This window comes from Vulpes vulpes, chromosome 14 (genome assembly GCF_048418805.1).
Source record: "Vulpes vulpes isolate BD-2025 chromosome 14, VulVul3, whole genome shotgun sequence".
NCBI lineage: Eukaryota > Metazoa > Chordata > Mammalia > Carnivora > Canidae > Vulpes > Vulpes vulpes.
The window spans coordinates 78,182,036-78,201,660 of NC_132793.1; the positions used below are offsets into that span (position 1 = coordinate 78,182,036).

A 19,625-nucleotide genomic window follows, 5' to 3' on the forward strand; every position below is an offset into this window, starting at 1 on the left:
GCAAATCAATAACCTTTTCCCTAAAATGAAACTATGATTTATAATGCTCTTAGAGAGGTGCCAGGACGCTTGTTTCCGAGGGGGGTGGCAGTGATGCTGCAGGCAACCAATGAAAACAGAAGCCTGAAATGAGGTTGCTACTTGCTGCTCAAATCGCTGCTTTACTGAGGAACCAGATGATGTATCATAATAAAGCCTTGTCTCTTTGGAACCCTCCAATTTGAAAATTACAGTACCACAGGCACAAAGTATTTGGTTCTTGAAGTTAAAAACCCCAAATAACTTTTCCTCTGAAAATGTAGTGTACCTTTCATATAAGACCACTGCAGGCAGACCTTGAATATGCTGTCCTGGGTTTGATAAAATGGGTGAGTTATTTGGAATTGTGCTTTAAAATTTGAATAATTTTCTTCAGAAACATGTATGGACTGGTATAATAGTGACTATACCACTTATTGTGAATTTTTGATATATACACTTAATTTTGTTGGTGGCAAAAAAGATGCATTTTGAGTTACTCTAGCTAGACAGTTCTAGAAGAATAGAGTAGGTGCTTCAAATGACTAGTTCCAGGGATCCCTGGGTGGTGCAGTGGTTTAGCGCCTGCCTTTGGCCCAGGGTGCGATCCTGGAGACCCGGGATCGAATCCCACGTCGGGCTCCCAGTGCATGGAGCCTGCTTCTCCCTCTGCCTATGTCTCTGCACCCCTCCCCGTGTGACTATCATAAATAAATTAAAAAAAAAAACAAATTACTACTTCCATTAAATTTAAGTATTTATTGACTAACCTGTTATGTCATACAAATCAAACTGACAAACCTATTTATATACTGGCTTGTAACAATGCACAATACTTTAAACAAAACAGCATTTGTTTAGAAGAATTATACATATGGAAGCCTTCCTAATAAAACTTGTCCCTCCATACTGTGAATTAATGCAGTTTCACTGTTGTGACATAAGAATGATTTCATTAACAATCTTCCCAGGAACAGAAGAAAATCAGCCGCGAGCTGCAACAGTGCCACTACATTAACACCTCTGTATTTGCGACCAGAAGACAAACAGCTGAACTAAAGGCAGGTGTTTGGGAACCTTGGCAAAAATTCTGACTATACTATATTCACAGGTGTTAATTAATTCTGCAGATTCCTGCACTGGACAGAAATTTCCCTTAGAGATCTCCTTATCCATTCCTCAGCCTTTATAAATTACTTGCCACAGGACCTCAGAATGTCATGTCGGAATTAAGAGGAAGTACACATTTTCTAGTGCACATGTGTTGGGGACTGAGGCTTGGGGAACCGAAGGGCATGGGAGTTTAAGAAAAGACGTCACCGATTCTTACTCCAGGACTCTGTGCTACTTTAGCTCTGTTCCTTGCTTATCCTACATTGAGAAAAAATGTTTTAATTGATTAACTAAATAAACTTCAATAAAGCTCTTGATATTTTTTTCAACCTTAGGTACAGGGGGTTGAATTAATTACCCTCCAACCACCACACCATCAACAGCATCGTGCAAATCATTTGCATATTTATTTCCCCCTTTTATCAACATTCCTTACTCTCTTGGTGATCAACCAATATCCCCATAGCCATTGCGGGTTTTTAAAGAAATATTTATTATTGAAATATAGTTGACATATCATGGAGCACAAAATAGTCTCTTGACAACTGTATACAATATGCAATGCTCACCATAGTAAGTGTGGTTACCATCCGCTGGCCAGGAACAAACCTCATCTATCCAGAGGAGATGTTGCATCTATCTGAAGCAACAAGTGGCTCTCCCAAGTTGGATGGGGTACAGAGACCTGTGGATGGCTGAATTGCCTTCTCTTCCCAAAATATGGGGCAGACATATGGGTGGAAGGTAGGCAAGGCAGGTGTCAGTGGGGTTTCTATTTTCAGCCAGTTTATACATGCATTGGTTCTAGAACCTTCCCTGCTCTCCTGGCTAGGAGACACCCACCTGTTTGCAATACCTGTCCTGGAGGAGGAAGAAGGGCATTGCCCCTGAACTTGGAGTCTCAGATGGAAAAGTGGGCATCGGTCTGAGTGGGTACAAGAGGCTTCTTAGGTGTCAGTCCAGTAGGATGGGAAGTGATACTGTGAAGCCACTAAAAGTGTGGGGTCTGGAGGCATGCTGCATGATTCTCAATTCCTCCATTTTACTAGCTGCGTGATGTGCACAAGTCACTTAACTTCTCTGGGTCTCAGCTCCCTCACTTGTAAGAACTAGAAAGTACTGGTACCTATTCATGGGATAGTGGTAAAAATTAGAGAATTAGTATATGTCCCGTGCTCTCAATGGCGTATGGTACACAGTAAGTGCTCAATAAATGATACTGAAGATACGGACACAAAACTTTTTTTAGGGGCTGAGTGGGGGCTGTTTCCTTCCTTCCCCCACCTTCAGTTCCTCCTGATTCCTCCTCTTGGACAGTCATCTCAGCCTCTAACACAAAACCGGGGAAATTTAGAGGGCAAACTTAGAATCTTCCTGCCTTAACTTTCTAGCCGCTCAGTTCTGGGTTTTTCCACGCTCTCCACCCTCCTGCCAGGTCTTCCTGGGGTGCAGAACGAGATGGCTCTCCTTAGTGTGACAGTCCAATTTCTCATTTTCCAAAGTCTCTCCACTGTGAGTTTCCTCTGCTGGGAGCCACAAACTCTTAGGTCAGCATTGCCCATCTTCCACCCTGCCGCTCTTCCATCAGGCACTCCCTGCTCTTCAAACCATTACTGCACGCACAGGCTTCTCTCTGGGAAGTGCCCCAGTGGACTGATTTGACTGGAGCACAGTTAGTAGCAGGGCAAGTGTCCCTGATGGCGCAGTGCCTGATGAATGCCTGACACTGTAAATAAATGCAACGTTGTGGATCCCCCGGGCAGCCGGCAAAGGCCACTGAGACAGAGCTTTAGAGTCCAAATGGGAGTCACAGAACAGAAGTTAAAAGGAGGGACAGAGTAGGGTGTCCCCCACCCCCAACAAACAACCTGGAAGCTTGAGAACCACTTTACATTAGAGTAGCAGCGGCTCAGCAATGACAGGACCTCAGGCAATGGAGAGCTATTTCCAACTCTGCTGTTCTAAGTCATTGCTCCTGCAGAGGCTTCAGCTAAGTGAGCCAAAATGAAATCAGCCAATTGCTCCCTTTTAAGCCACATCAGCCCCAACCATCAATCAGGATGGGAACTCACTCCTAAAAATGCTGATTCACAAAGGAAAAAAATGACCTCATAGCACAAGCTTATTTAAATAAAACTAACTAGAACTGGGAACAGTTATGTTGGATCAGATGTGTGGCGGGGTCTGACATCCCTGTCCAGGTCATTTGGTGATTCGGTTCAACACAACACTCACTGTGAGTCAGTCTGCGTCAGGCACTGCGTTCTGGTACCATGGAGATAATAAAGATGACTAAGATTTGATCTCTGGCTTCAAAGAGTCCAGAAAATGCTTAGGGTACTTATCATTTCTTCTTCAACCTATAAATTATGGCTCTGAGAATAAAGCAGAGCTGTGCCTGGGGTATCAAGAGTGTGTGAGGCCCCCGTGATGGCCGGGGTCCTGGTTCCTCCCATTTGGTTCCATGGGTACCACCTCTGGGGCAGAAAGGGGGAAATGGTCTTCTACTGTCTTTCCTTTCTCTTCTGCAGTGGTCCTCTCCCCTCTATCCACTGCAAGGAGGAAACTTTACCACTGGCCTGCGACATCCTCAGGACAAACCACACATAGCAGAGAGAAGACGGTCATGAAAAGAGCTGGTCCCATTGCGTGCCTGGTGTCTTGGGCCTGGCCAGTTCCTGTGCAGGACAGGCTGTCACATAGCTTGACTTTCATCTGGGTTATGAGATGATGCTTCTGAAAAATCTTCATAAACTACCAAGGGCAATTTTCATGTAGGAGGAGGACACCTATCGATCAGTCATGTTGCCTCCCCCGGGTTATCAGAAGGTCCTTTGCCTTTCAGCAACCACTGCTGAGGCCCTGCCCTTCTGGGGGCACTAGCTCACGTCCAACCCATGACCAAAACTAAGCTACTGCTCTCTCTGGTCACTGGGACTCCACCCCAACGCACAGCCCCATTTCTTCTGGTTAACAGGCACAGCTGCCTCGTAGGTACTCGATGACCAGGAGTCCCACCTGCCTTTCTCCTGAAGAGGAGATCTTCCTCCCACTCTGGCTCCCAGAGAGGCACCATTTCTCCATCAGCAAATGCTGATTATTGGTCTTCTCTCCTCCTGGTCAGTTTAGCTCCCTTTGTCTTAAAAGTGGCTCCTTTTGTGCCAAATTTAGCATCTGGCCTAAAAGCATGTTGATTGGTCCACACCATGTTTTGAAGACTGTTTGAAAAGACTAGGTAATTGTGATAAAGCCAGTTAGGAAAACAACTTGGTGGGATACCTGGGTGGCTCAGTGGTTAAGTGTCTGCCTTTGGTCCAGGGTGTGATCCTGGGGTCCCGGGATCGAGTCCCACATCGGGCTCCCTGCATGGAGCCTGCTTCTCTCTCTCTTTCTCTCTCTCTCTCTTTTGAATAAATAAATAAAATCTTTAAAAAAAAAAAAAGGAAAACAACTTGGCATTTTCTCATCAACTTAAAGATACGCTTACCAAAAGAGTCCAGCAATTCCCCTCAGATATTCACCCAAGAGAAACAAAAACTTCATTCACACAATGACTTGTACTCAAATGTACATAATTGATCATAATAGCCAAACTGTAAACAACCAAAAGGCCCATCAACTGGGGCACGGATGAAGCAGCTGTGAGCCATCCATATACCATGGGATACCATTCAGTAACAAGGAAGGAACTACCAAACACCCAACTACAAGGAAGACTCTCAAGGGCAATATGCTTAAGCAGAATCCAAACACAAAAATTATGTGCTGTATGATTTCATTCATAAGAAATTTTATAGACAGAAAGCATATCATTGCTTACCAGAGACAGTGTGAGGACCTAGACTGCAAGGGAGTACAAGGAGTGTTTCTGGTGATGGGAGTGTTCTATATCTCTATTTAGGTAGTAGTTACACAACTGTAAACCTTTGTCAACTCTCATCACCTAAAGTGGATTAATTTTATTGTATGTTAGATTCATTTCCTATTGTTCTGTAACAAATCACTGCATACTCATTGTCTTAAATGCCACATGAATGTATTATCTTGCAGTCCTGCAGGTCAGAAGTCCGAAATGGACCTCACTGCCTGAGAAGCAAGGTTTCAGCAGGTCTGCCTTCTTAATGGAGACTCCTTCTTTATGGAATGGTTCCTTACTTTGCCTAGCTTCCTGAAGCTTCCCACATTCCTTGACTCATGGCCCCCTTCCTCTATCTTTAAAGCAAGTAAACCAAACTGAGTCTGCCCACACTGTGATTTCTCTGATTCTCTCTTCCCCCACTCCATCTTCTGCTTTTAAAGGCCCTTGTGATTAGATTGAGCCCACTGGAAAAATGCAGGATAATCTTCCTATTTGAGGGTCGGCTGATTAGCAACCTTAATTTCATCTGCAACCTTAATTAGCCTTTGCCATAGAACCTGTTACATTCATGGGTTCTGAGGGTTAGGATGTGGGCATCTTTGGGGACCATCATTCTGCCTACCATGCATGTAAATTATACCTCTATAAAAATAAATTTAAAAAAATGACAGATTAAAAATTGGAAAGACTTCCTATAACTATCCAGGAGTCTGCTTTCTTCCAGTAAATCTGGCCACACCAGATGTCAATAGTTGCATAGCTAACTCTGTTGCAGCTCAGTAGCTGCCAACCCTTATCCGACCACATCGACTCTTTCATTTGCTTCAGGTCCCTTTCTGGTCGCTTCATTCTTACACATCACCTGCCTGGGCACTGTGATATTTAAATTGGTCACCTCAGTCCTAAACTGTTGATTCAAATGAAACCAGGACTCTGACTTTTCGCAACCCATCTTCCCTTCTTGCCTGTTTTCCCCAGCCTTCCACCTAACCCATCAGGCTGATGGGTTCCCTCTAACTAAATTGTAACACCATCTGTATGTTAAAGAACGTATGGAATTCAAAGTGGCCCAGGCAGGCTGAACTCCCAAAAATCTGAGAAAGGGGTGCTTTGAACCCATTGACTGAAATAAGAAAGATGAGAAGCAAAGCTTGATTTCAAGGTTCTTCTTTATTATCCAAGACCAGAAGTTTCCCACTTAGCTTAGAAGCTTCTCTAGCTTCTAACATAGGGCCAGTCACAGAGTAGATGCCCCCTAAATGTTTGCTACTCCCTCAGTGCAGTGTTACATCTCATGAAGTAATTTAAATGAAGGCTCGATCTGTTAATTTAGCAGTACTGAGGATCCACTTCTAGGATCCACTTCTTTGTGGGATAATTTAGACTTAAGAAAAAATATATTGGTTCCATGACCTTCAATCAATTTCCCAACCCTTGCCTGTCACCTCATTAAGATATGCTTCCAGTTGTTGAAAAGACTAGGTAAAGGAATGTACAAATGGCCGAGACAGCTCATCTCTTCATAACTGAATCACACAACCAGCAAGAGCATCTTCTTATTAATAGGACAGTTCATTTGATTCACATCTATGGTAACCAGCCCACTCTGCCCTGCCCACATTTTCTTTTGCCATATTTTGCCTCCTTTAATTTTGCCAAATTAGAGCCTGGCCCCTGCCACCTCCCTGCACACAGTTCTCAGGCTATTTTCCAACCTCTTTGCAGGTATCCTGCTCAAGCTTCATGACCGCCATTTGTCTTATAAGTTATACAGTGTGATGAGCAGCACAGCCAAAGAGCTCACTGAGGGGTAAGCATGAGAGTGAGGAACAGTGGACAATATAATTCCTTGTCATCAAGTGGAGATATGTTCTAATGTTACATACATAAAAGATCCGGCAGTTCCTAAAGAAGAAGCGCTTCCCAAACTTGAGAGGGATCCCTTCAGGAATTACTTACTTGCATAATTAGATTCCCCTGCCATGCTGTCAACCTCAAATTCTGTCCTATTTAATCATTCTTTTTTCTATGGCTCCATTCGAGGCATCAATTGTGCATCTTATGGAATTAATTATATAGGTATCCTCTGTGTGGTCCAGTTGCGCTGAATGGCCACATTTGCTAAGATGCCACACTCTTGGTCTTTCATGGGGATTGCCTTGGGACCCTCTAAAAGCAGTTAAGAGCAAATCCAAACTCGATTTTGACAGACACAGCTATGTAAAATATAGATACTAATTTAGCCTATTAGAGAATAGGAACTTCCAGGTCATTCGGCATCAATGCCTCTGATGTAAAAATTAAAGTTTGGTTTACTTCTTATAAACAAAGGAATACTGCACTTGTTCAGAAACAGATGGGCAGCTCTACAATCTTTCATCTAACCATCTGGGCAAGTGGAGGGAGCACACCTTTTGGGGACCTCACTATGCATATGGAAGAAAAGTGATGTCCAGGTTCTCTAGCTTATACCCTAAGATATCAGGGAAGCCTTCTCTATCTCTCCACAACACTGAATATCTCTTGCCCTCTAAGCCAGTTCAGTACTAGTGGTGGAAATCTGGGAGTGGTCACATCTTCAAATAAGGAACATTTTACAATTTTTATGTCCCTCCATGTGAAGGTTAATTTAGAAGTACTATAATTAGTTATCAAGACTTGGTAATGATGCTAATTGTAAGCTTTGGATAAAGGATCTAATTAGGTTAATGACGAATTCAGCCCAGCAAGGGTATTTTCAGAACAGTTCTTTTCAAGGAAACACACACACACACACACACACACACACACATGCATTTTGTCTCATTCAGAATATACAAATGTTTAGAGAAATGAGATAGGCAGTTCTTATGGAATCATAAGGATATATCCTAAGACCTTATTTAAGAGAGAAAAAAGATCAATGTTTCAGAGTTAAGTTTGCAGTAGGGTCTAACAAGAAAATGATCAGAAAAAATTCTTAATTTTCAATGCCTTCAAAGCGTAGGTGGGTAAAGGTGTGCTTCTGATGACTAAAAGGTCCTCCGTTGCTAAAACCACCGTTAGTGGTGCTATGAAATGAACTGCAACTCCCCAAAATTTGTATGTTAAATTTCTAATACCCAATGTGACTATATCTGGAGATAAGGTTTCTAGGAAGTAATTGAGGTCATAAAGATGGGGCCCTAATCAAACTTAAGAAAAAACAGATCTCTGTTTCTTTGCCATGTTGATGACACAGCAAGAAGATGGCCAGGAAGACAGCCCTCAATCAGAAACCAAATCAACTGCCGCCTTGATCTTAGACTTCCCAACCTTGAGAACTGTGAGAAAATATACTTCTGTTGTTTAAGCCACCCAGTTGCTGGTATTTTGCTATGGAGCCCGAGCAGACCTACACAGGTGGGGTATGTAAGTTTAGAGCTAGAAGCTGGGCAGAGCTGAATTTCTCTGCATAAGCAAGGATAGTGGGGAGGCATTGCAGTTAGGTTCCCCGAGGAGGGAGACCAGCCGGTGAAGCCGCGTGCTGTGGGGGACGGGGAGAGGGAAGATGTAATGTAGTCTTTGAAAGGAACCCAAATACCAAACAAAGACTGATGAAGTTGTGGGCTATAAAGCATGTGATGTAAAAACTTCTTCTTTTATGACATTTTCAGCAAGGTAGTTTTAATTTTATTTTTAAGATAATATTTATTTATTCATGAGACACACAAAGAGACAAGCAGAGACATAGGCAGAGGGAGAAGCAGGTTCCCTGTGGGGAGCATGACCCGGGACTCAATCCCAGGACCCTGGGATCATGACCCAAGCTGAAGGCAGACGCTCAACCACGGAGCCACCCGGATGCCCCAGCAAGGTAGTTTTTAAGTGACTGAATTCTGGGTTTCAGTGGTTTTCTCTATGGCAAAGGATGGAGGCATAAGTCTTGTGATGCTTGCCAAAGGGCTGTGACAGCGTTATTCAGAGAGGGGAGGGGACCGGTAGTTGCCATACGGGCTGTATGTGCACACTGCAGAGACCACCAAGGTCTCCCTTTCTGGCCCCAAACAACCCTGTGGACTGCTCTTTGAGAGCATTTCTTAGCTTTGTTATGTCTGGAGGACATTCTGAAGAAATGAGGATCAGAAGACTGGTTCTAATTTCTAATCTATTTTCTTTGTCACTTTGGGAAATGATAAACTTTCCATGCAACAGGTTCACCATTCAAAAAAAATGGGAATAATACTGCTGCTTTTGTTCCTAACATAATTATAATAAATAAGCTGATAGATATAAAAATGCCTTTCAAAAAAGACATTACTAATTTTGTTTTTTCCTTTTTATTTTGAAGTAACTAGGGTCACAGACACTTGCAAGATAATACACAGAGATCCCATGTACTCTTCATCCAGTTTTTCTCAATGGTTAGAAATGAGTAGATCTTAAATAACTATATATCAAAAGCAGAAAACTGACAGTGTGATCATGTGTGTGTACAGTTCTATGTCATTTCATCATACATGCGGATTTATGCAACCACCTCCATAATCAAGACAGACACTATTCCGGGGCACCTTGGCTTAGTGGTTGAGCATCTGCCTTCAGCTCAGGTGGTGATCCCCGGGTCCTAGGATGGAGTCCCGCATCGGGCTCCCTTCAGGGGGCCTGTGTCTCCCTCTGCCTGTGTCTCTGCCTCTCTCTCTCTCTCTTTCTCTCTCTGTGTCTCTCATGAATAAATAAAATCTTTAAACAAACAGGGCAGCCCAGGGGGCTCAGCGGTTTAGCGCAGCTTTCCGCCCAGGGCGTGACCCCAGGGTCCTGGGATCGAGTCCCGCATCGGGCTCCCTTCAGGGAGTCTGCTTCTCCCTCTGCCTGGGTCTCTGCCTCTCTGTGTGTCTCTCATGAAAAAATAAATAAAATCTTAAAAAAAAAAAAAGACACCATTCCATCAACTCAAAGATCTCCCAGGGGCTAGCCCACTGTAGTCACACTTGCTCCCCTTCTCTTCATCCCCCAACCTCTGCTAACCATTAAGTTTTTCTCCAGTTTGATATTTGTCATTTCCAGAATACGATGTACATATACCTTTTGAGATTGGCTTTTTCACTCAGCAAAATGTGCTTGAGGCCTATTCAAGCTGTTGTATCAAATTCCTTTTGTTGATGAGTAATAGCATTCTGTGGTATCCTAAGACATTTTAGTTGTTTCTGGTTTGGAGCTATTGCAAAATAGATGTTATGAACAGTTATGTGTAAATTTTTGTGTAGAGATAAATTTTCATTTTTCTGGGTGATGGTAAGTGTCTAGGAGTGCAATTGTGGGTCATATGTTAGGTGCATTTAAGTTTGTTTTTTTTTTTAAGAAATTGCCAAACTATTTTCCAGAATGGCTGAAGTATTTTGCAGCCAGCAATGTATGAGACATGTGGTTTCTCTGCATTCTAATCAGTATTTGGTATTGCCATTAATTTGTTAAATAAATTTTGTATACTATCAATTGTTTTCACAACTGGTTCTTAAGGCAAGCCTTAATGTCAATAGCTCTTGGAGTAGGCATCTCTATCTATAGTAAGTGAAGCTAATTTTCTGGTTTTATTTATTGTAAAATAGGTACTTTTATCTCTATTGGAGATCAAGTTCCCCAGGATTCATGGAAGATCCAATTCGGTGATTAGGCTGGGATTCACATTTGCTTTGGGAAGGACCCAGGGGTCTAGCCAGCTATAATCTGAGATGAGGATGTCTGGTCTGCTGAAATGCTGCAGAGGATTCATAGTGGCTAGGGCTCTCTAGAATGTTGAAACTTATTTTCTGTAACTGACATGTAAAGTCTATACTCGCCCAAACTCTATTCACCCTCATATGGACCCAGATTCTCCTCCCTGGCACATATTATTGTATGCTAAGTGCCTTATCCTAATTAAGGCCTTAAGATACCTGGTCTATAATGTCACATTGATAATCATGACTTTCTAACAGCAGATGGCATCCCTGAGGATTGTATCTTGCATAGAAAACTCTCCCCACCATCTTTGAAGAACAATTAAACCACTATCAAAGCTCTTTGGTGCAGTAGAAACTGAAGCTGTGTACTTTGAGCTAATTTCTCTTAGACTGTATGTGGGGTTTTGGGGTCTGGGTGCTGAAATTTTGAGGTCGTTGACAGGTCATGCCAGCCATCTAAGGTAGAATTCCCTTGGCTCCTGCCATTTCCTGAGCCTGGTTCTCTAGCCTTAAATGACCATTCTGTGAGCCACTTAATAGTCTTCTAATAAATGCTTGTTCTGGTTAAGTAAGCTAGAATTGCTTTCCATTATTTGCATCCAAAACCTAATACCAGGCTTAGGACCATACTAAATTTTAGATTATGAACCACATGAACATTTCTAAAAGATTTTCCCAGGGATGGCTAGTTGTCTCCCAATATCTACTCTATCTGATCTGTGTTCTCTTTGCTGCTTGGTATAGAAGACAAAATTTCCAAGACTCCCATGCAGCTAGGGTATGGTCATGTGCTGAAGTTCTGGCTAATGAGATTTAAGTGGATTTGTGTGGGACTTCCAGGGAGATTTTTAACAGCAGCGCATGTACACCCTTATATATCCTTCCTGCTTTGTCCTGCCTAGAACGTGGATCTACTGGTTGAAATGTGCTAAGAATGGTGGATAAAAGGAATTTTGAGATAAAAGGAATTGGGCTTTTGATGGGTGGAAGTACCATTCCAGCATTGGACAGCCCCCATCCAGGCTTCTTTTTTTTAAATTTTTTTAAATTTTTATTTATTTATGATAGTCACAGAGAGAGAGAGAGAGAGAGGCAGAGACATAGGCAGAAGGAGAAGCAGGCTCCATGCACCAGGAGCCCGACGTGGGACTCGATCCTGAGTCTCCAGGATCATGCCCTGGGCCAAAGGCAGGCGCCAAACCGCTGCGCCACCCAGGGATCCCTATCCAGGCTTCTTTTAATATAAAACAAGCTAGTACCTTGTTCATGTCTCTGTTAATTAGTTTTTTCTTCTCTTATATCCCTAATTTTTTTTTCCCTCAGTCAACCCTAATCTTAGCTAATAGATAGTAAGGAATAGAATGTGGGATTCTGGGAGAACCTCATATCCAATGGTTTCCTAGGATTCAAGAGAAAGAATGTGTTGACTTCCAACTTCTATGTCCATATCTACTTAAAAATAAAGGTTGCTATTAGCTCTGATACTAGGTGTAGTTACTTAATATGCTAATACGTTTTGCTAACAATTGGTTTCATTTATAATCTTATTTCATTTTCTGCATTTAAAAGCATTATTCTGAGTGGATGTGTGTAGGCTTCACCTGGCTGTCCAGGGGATGGATGAGAAGCCTAGTGCTACAGGGCCACCCAACAGCATCAGCAGCATACACACTTGCCATTCTTCATGCACAAATGTGAGCAGGGAAACTGCCATATTTTTAACGGTCATATCTCTATTTTTAGACTGTGTAAGATCAATGTGCCCGGCACAACGTCTGGACATAGAAAGCTCTCAACAAGTGACTGATGTCCCTCCCTTTCTGAGGAGCTGGAGTGGAAGTGGGAAGGCCTGAGCACCAAGGTAATTGGCTTCATGCACAATAGAAGAAGTAGCTCCTCTGAGTTCATCATGCATACCTCCACACCTTGAAGATCAGAATGAGAATGCTGAAAAGCACTTCCCAGATCTGTGCAGAACTGGCAGGGGATGAGGTGGGTGCAGGTGGGGGAGCTACATGCACCCTAGCTGACAAACATGTTTCCCCAGGTGATGCACTTAACATGAAGGGAGCAGCAGGAGGGCGGGGGTGGGAGAGCTTGTGGCTCCACCTAAGAACGTGAGGCTTCCAAAACCGATGAACAATAAAACACATGCACTAAAAAAATAGCTGCATACTTAAACTAGAAGCATGCCTCATATCCATTTCCTAAGTCCTTAAATAAAGAAAGACTTTGTCATTATTATTTTGGGGGCTGATGTAGCTTATTAATGCTTGGGGAAGAGTGAAGGAAATCTGAGCCCAAGAGTCATTTTGTTGAAATCAAATGTCAGATTGATCCTAACATGGACAAATTAAGAAATAATACTGGTGTACATTGATGTCCCCAGTTGATTCCCCTTGCAATGTCTTACTCAGATACTTGAGCACAAAGTCTTCAGTGCTGAGACATTCGGTGAAGTATGACACAGGTGGGTGGTGGGGTTTGAGGCCACTTGGCTGGGCTGGTAAGTGGGACCCAGCGGTCACTGTAGCCCTCCCCTGCCACCCTGGAGTGGGCGCAGAATGCTTGGCATGCCTTGCAAGCTCTGTTCCTGCACCCTGCCCCTTCTTATTCACCCCCACAACCTTTGAATGGTAAGCACACAGCTGGGAGAAGATAGTTAGGAAAAGGGGAGTAAGGTCTTATTATTCTAGTTCCTTCTTCCTATCCTTACCTCAGTGTCAGCCCCATCTGTGGAAAGAAAAGACTGCACTTAATGGCCATGTATATCAGGCACTGTGTAACCACTTTTGTGCACAGTCCTCCAGTGCAGCAGGACTATGAGGTATCATGCCTGTTTTACAGACAGGGAAACTGAGGACCAGACAGCCCACATAACTGGGCCAGCTTGGAACAAGGGCATGTCTTACACCTAATCCCACGCCAGTAACTACTCTGCTCACTGCTGGTGTTGATGGCCACACCTTACTGCCAGGACAGAAATGGCTCTGCTGCTGTCCCTGCGACCCACGGGGCTGGCGGGCAGTGCTGCCAGCAGGCTGGGGCAGTCAGGTTCTTGTTCTTCCTACCTGGTGAGAGTGGCCCCGCAGCCCTTAAGGTGGGTCTTTGTATAGTATGTGCCCTTCGACTCTTAATTTACCCAATAAATATATGAATGGAAGATGTGGATTCATTGGGTTCCAGGTAATCCAGGCTTTACGGTGTTATTTTTTTCCTTGAATCTCTCTCATTATCTTAAATTTTTCCTGTTTTTTCTTTCTTCTGACTCCTCTGATCTCTTCACCCTCTCATGAGGTTTACCTTCTGACTTTCTCCTTGTTTCCCTGTTGCTCTGAGCTCTCGCTGGGCTGTGCTGACGGGCCTGGGTATCTGACTCAGAGGAACCTGCAGCACGTGGAGCTACCATGTTTTGAGCACTAATCAGACATGTGTTCCAACACGCCTGTCACACTTAAGCCCCACCATGATGCCGGTCAGAAAATGGGGTGGGAGGCGACTGAAAACTAGGCCAAGCTCCCACCCAGACTGGGGCGGCGGGGACTGCAGAGCAGCACTCACTGCCCCCCTCCTTGGCCCCAGCGCTTTGGAAGGGACCGGCTCTGCTTGCTTCTTGGACCCCCAGCCGCTGGGCCTAGGCCGGCCTGTGTACGGCGTCGCACACCTCGGGACAGAGGGGAGCAGGACATCTTGGGTGTTGGAATTTCGGGAATATGTGAGCTTTTAAGTTGAAGGGGGTCGGGGGGGCCTGGGCTTTGGGGTGCCCCCGCTCGGGCAGTGTGCGGGGGGGATGGAGGCCAGGGAGCGGGTCCCACGGGCTGGGACGAGGCGGTGCGAATTGGAAGGACAGGATGGCACTGGAGGGCTTAGGGGAGTGGACGCCGCGACCCCAGGGCAGCTGTCAGCCCTGAGGGGAAGTGCTAGGGGCAGCCAGCCACCGGGCTCGAGAGGAGGGAGGCTGAAGGAAGCCGCTCCTCCCCGCTGTCTCCTCCCTCACCCAGATCCCAGGGCAGGTGGCAGCAGTGGCCAGCAGGAAAGGTGACGACAGTCAAACTGCCTCCTCCTAAGGCCTCGTCAGAGAGGGCGACGTAGCGTGATGTTGGGCACCTTCGGATGCTGGTGATGGTCTGTGAAGGTAAAGCGCCATCATGGTCCGAGGCCAGCACAGAAACGAGGCCTGGGCAGGCTGGGCCATCCCCGTCCATCAGCAAACCCTGGCCACAGCCCACAGGTTAACTCAGGAGTCCTGGCAGCCATCCAAACTCCCTTCCTGGCTTTGCCTAATTCTGTAAGGATCATTCCAGATCTTTCCCTCCCTTAGTGATGCCTCATGATCTCCTTTGTGTAAGAAGCTTGTCTGGAGTCAGAATTCAAGTCTCTCGGCACTAGGCGCAAGGCTTCATGCACTGACTGCTGTGCCACAGAAGCAGAAAGGCATTGCCACAAACACCCTCTTCTCTGCATCACTTACCATTTGACTTGCTTGCAGTGTGGATGCCAGTTTTGGATTCTTTCCCTCTAGCACAAATCCTGTTACTGGTGTGAGAGGGGTCAGTACCCGGCTCTGAGTTGCTTCATAATGCTCCCCAATTCCTCCCCTGCTGGATGAAAACTCCATGGACTGTGCTGGTTGTCCTGCCCAGAGGTCTCTTGAATGAAACAGGATGGGGGTCCAGGACCCATGACTCTCAGTTGTCAGTGGGCTGTGACATCATTTATACAATGCAGAATTTCAGAGGAAAAGAGAAACCTTTTCACTGCACGGAAAGAAGGATGGACTTAACAGCCCTCGTCTACCTTAAGTAAAGTAAAAAGATGTGGCATTGAGAAGAAGACATAGCAAGATGTCAAATAACTTTTTAAGTGATTCTAAGCCACATGAGTAGGAAAGTCCTTTAGCCAGGATGAAACCAACAATATGGAAAGCTAAAGCCCCACTGAATAAGTCAACCATGGCAGCCAGGCTCACTCTTCTCTTTGCTTCCAGTTACAGCCTTCCTTATACATACACGATGAAGTCCCAGGGGCTTCCCAGATCAGATCGCCCCCCTGGGAGAGGTAGGAAACTGGAGTCTTAAACCTTGCTGCAGAGAACCAGCTTTAAATGGCTTTAAAAACATGCAGGTCGCCTGAGTGGCTCAGTGGTTGAGGGTCTGCCTTCCACTCAGGGCATGATCCTGGAGTCCTGGGATCGAGTCCCACATTGGGCTCCCTGCATGGAGCCTGCTTCTCCCTCTGCCTGTGTCTCTGTGTTGCTCATGAATGAATGAATGAATGAATAGGTAAATAAGTAAGTAAGTAAATAAATAAATAATCTTTAAAAAAAATCCATGCTGAGTCCTCAACCCAAATAACTAGATTCGATTGACCTGGGGCAGACCCCAAGCATGTGTATTTTCAGGAGGTAAGGGAAGTGGTAAGATTTTTTAAAAAACTATTTATTTAAAAAGTATAACTTCTGTTTAGCGACATACACAATTTTTAAGTATCCAGCTTAATGAATTTTTATAAATGAATACCCTCAAAACACCCTCCCCCTCATGAACATACAAAACATGATAACCCCCTAGAAGCCTCAAGAGAGGATTTTTAAAACTAACTTCTTTTATTTTGAAATAACTAAAACTCTTCAAGTTGCAAGAGTATAACAATGAACTTGGCAAGGGTATTTAAAAATCCCCCCTTATTGATTTTAATATCTAGACAGGCTTGTTTGTAATAATTGTTGCTTTTGCCACATTTCTGGCCATGGAAAGCCTTCAATAAGGCATGGGCATAAGGTTTTAATATTCCCTTACTGATTTCTTAACCAGGTCATTATTCCTCAAGGTTCCTTTAACATATAAATTAATATCAGCCTCAGACACACTTTATTCTGTTATACTGTTATTGGTATTTTGGTAACTTTTTATGTACTGTTTATGATTCACAGCCTCAGCTCTTTCTAGTGACATATGGATGAGGCAGCCTTTTTTGCTGTAAAAAAGGATACCCTATGTGTGCTTGAGAGAACTAGAGGTGGAATTACACTCATTTTTTGGGGGGGGGTCAGCCACCGGTTGATAAGTCCAGAGGCAAAATCCAGAGCCTGCCACAGCTTGAGGGTAGGGATGTGTGAAGCAGGAGTCTGAGGAACTAAATACCTAGTGAAGAAAAACAAAAACAAAAACAAAAGCAATCACACCCAGCCTGGTGGAAATGTGCAGACTGCAGAAGCCAATCCGACTTAGGAGCTTAGGAAGACCAGCAGGAGAAATTCTGACATGTGATGGGCACCAGGAAGGAGAGGGCGAGCCCCAGGAGCCAAGGAGGCTGGCCTGGGGGAACTCGGGCTGCCCTGCAGCGGCCGCAGCAACTGCAACCGCGTCCGCCCGGACAGGCTCCTGATTTTACTGTGTACAAAGGTTGCATCTGGACTAGGGCAGTCCCAGGAGCAACGCGGACTACAGCTGGACTTTGCCCAGGCTCGGCATCTCTCCTTTTTGTCTCCTTACAGAGTTCCTGAGAAGCTAAGTAGCATTTCCATTCAAAACAGCCAGCCCAGGGGGGCAGGAGCAAGTTCTGAGGGTGGCTGAGGTCCTTAGGGCCCAGACAAAGCAGGAGAATCACCTGTAGTTCCTCAGATGGTGGCCCAAAACCAGCCTTACAGCGGGCCTGAGTAACTGCCTGTGTGAGGGTATCTCCGGCCCTGAACTGACCAGAATCTTAAAAAAAGGAAAACCCATCACTTGAGCTTGGCATGTCCCACTCAAGTGTTTGGCAAAGAAACTTGGCCCTTTAGGCCAAGTAACCAATTCCTTATGTCTTCCTTGTTATTGTTATATACAATTTTGATTTGCAGTAACTTTTACGTTTTTTTTTAAAGATAGATTTATTTATTTGGGAGAGAGAGAGTGCAGGAGTGGGGGGAAGGGTAGAGGGAGAGGAAGAAGCAGACTCCTTGCTGAGCAGGGAGCCCAACTACAGGGTGGGGGTCAGGGGTAGGAGAGGATGGATCTCAGGACTCTGAGTCATGACCTGACCTGAAACCCAGAGTCAGATGCTTAACCAACTGAGCCACCCAGGCACCTCATTTTCTAGATTTATTTATTTATTTATTTATTTTTTATTTTCTAGATTTATTAAAAGAGAGTGTGACAAACAAGAATTTTGTAACTCAGTATGGTAAAACATGTAACAGTGCCTTCAAATACTAAAGTCTACGTCTTGTCTTTAATTTTAGCAACGAGTCAAATTCACTGAAGGTTGTTTCCTAACAAAACTAGGCTTTATAGTAAATTTGCTGTTCTAACCCAAAAGCAGAAAAAAAAAAGTGATCCAAAAGTGAATTTTTGAAATTTAATTTTTCACCCCGACCATTCAATTTGATTTTAGGTTGAACAAAGAGTGAGTTTTTGAAGTCCACATGTGGTTCTAATTTACACAGAATTCATAATTTGTAAACTTCAACATGTTTGCGCTCTCTCTCTCTCTCTCTCTCTCTCTCTCTCTCTCTCACACACACACACACACACACACACACACACACCACCTTCTCTCCCCTTCCCCTTATATATCGAATTTGATGTCTGGGTTCTGTGAACCTCTCCCTGCATTTCACTGTTTGTGGGTAAAGCAACTGGAAGTTTCTGGCTTCTAAGTAGGACAATACTTCCTGCTCAGAAACATGAGACCTTTAAATGTTCAGAGGTGGCAGGAACAACAAGTCATAGAAGAAACCGAGGAGGGATCCTGGCAGCAAGGACAGCAGAATCACCTCCTCAGTTCCGCAGACACAGGGCCCATGCCAAGACAGGCTTCCTGCTGCTCTAATCCCATTCTGAGCCGCCAGAGGAGGGGGGCTGGTGTGGGGGCGAGTTTTGGACGGCACCCAGAGGGGACTAGTCAAGGCTCTTGTGTGTGTCTGATGTGGATAATGGTCCTCAAAACAATAGTAAGTCATGTTGCCTCACATGCCGATTATGATCTGTGTTTTTCACGTCCATCTTGGTGGGGACCCCAGAGTTGATAGCACATAAAAAGCAAATGAAAGTGATCACTTTTTAAAAACAGCAAAATGCAATAATATTTCCTACAAGACCACTGGCACAGTCTTGCCTTATACAGATTCCTGTACTAGGGGGGAAAACCTAGATATGACAAAAGGGAAAAACTAGATTATGACAGTGTTGTTCTCAAGCCAGCATTTACAAACAGGAAGGGGATAGAATGGAGGCTGAAGTAAAATAAGGTGACTGCCGGGCTCGTGTGAAGCCAGGCTCTTACCGTAATGCGGGATGATGGCCCAGGCCATGGCAGAGGCGTAGATGCCACCAATCATCCAGAACATGCAGAGCCAGCTCAGATGCTCACCACGCTTCTCTCGGGCCAGCACTTCAGCAAAGTAGGGGAACACAGTGGGAATGGCTCCCCCGATCCTGCCAAGAGGTACAGAGAACCCATGAAATCAAAGCCAGGACAGCTATGTGAGATGCACAGGACAGAACCAAAGCAAGCTCTAACAACACATGCCCTCTATCTCAGCAGATCAAGGGATGTATATTCGCTATCATTTCATAACTTTAATATTAAAATCTTTGTTTAATACAAGTTTCTCTCTCCAGAACCTGCAATTAAGTGATGTTACCAAAAGGTGGCAGTAGTGCCCTAGTCGTGTGGTTTATAGTGTTTTACCTTGCTTTAGAATCTGTTGGGTTTTCTGCTCAGTGTTGAATGTTCTATGTGTTTGCAAAAATTACAGCATTGGGCACAATCTAGTAAATATTTTACTTTACACATTTTTAAGAAGAGATACCATGGTATGCCCCACTCATGACATGGTGACTTTGGTAAGAGCTTTAAACACTTTTGAGAGGCTGTCCGCAGCTGTGCTTCCTCTCTGCTACCCTGCAGCAGCTGTTCCTACAGCCCAATCTGGCTGCTGTGTTGATGGACACAGGCCCAACGGAGTTGCT

General features: G+C 44.5%; 1 protein-coding gene across 1 annotated transcript in view; it reads right to left on the minus strand.

The window, feature by feature from the left end:
- The window catches only part of SV2C (synaptic vesicle glycoprotein 2C), a 202,996-nt gene that overhangs the window by 69,167 nt on the left and 114,204 nt on the right, over positions 1 to 19,625 (minus strand). Inside the window, exon 4 of the mRNA XM_072736973.1 lies at positions 18,937 to 19,088. Within this exon, the coding sequence (XP_072593074.1) occupies positions 18,937 to 19,088 (152 nt within the window). The remainder of the gene's footprint in view (positions 1 to 18,936; positions 19,089 to 19,625) is intronic.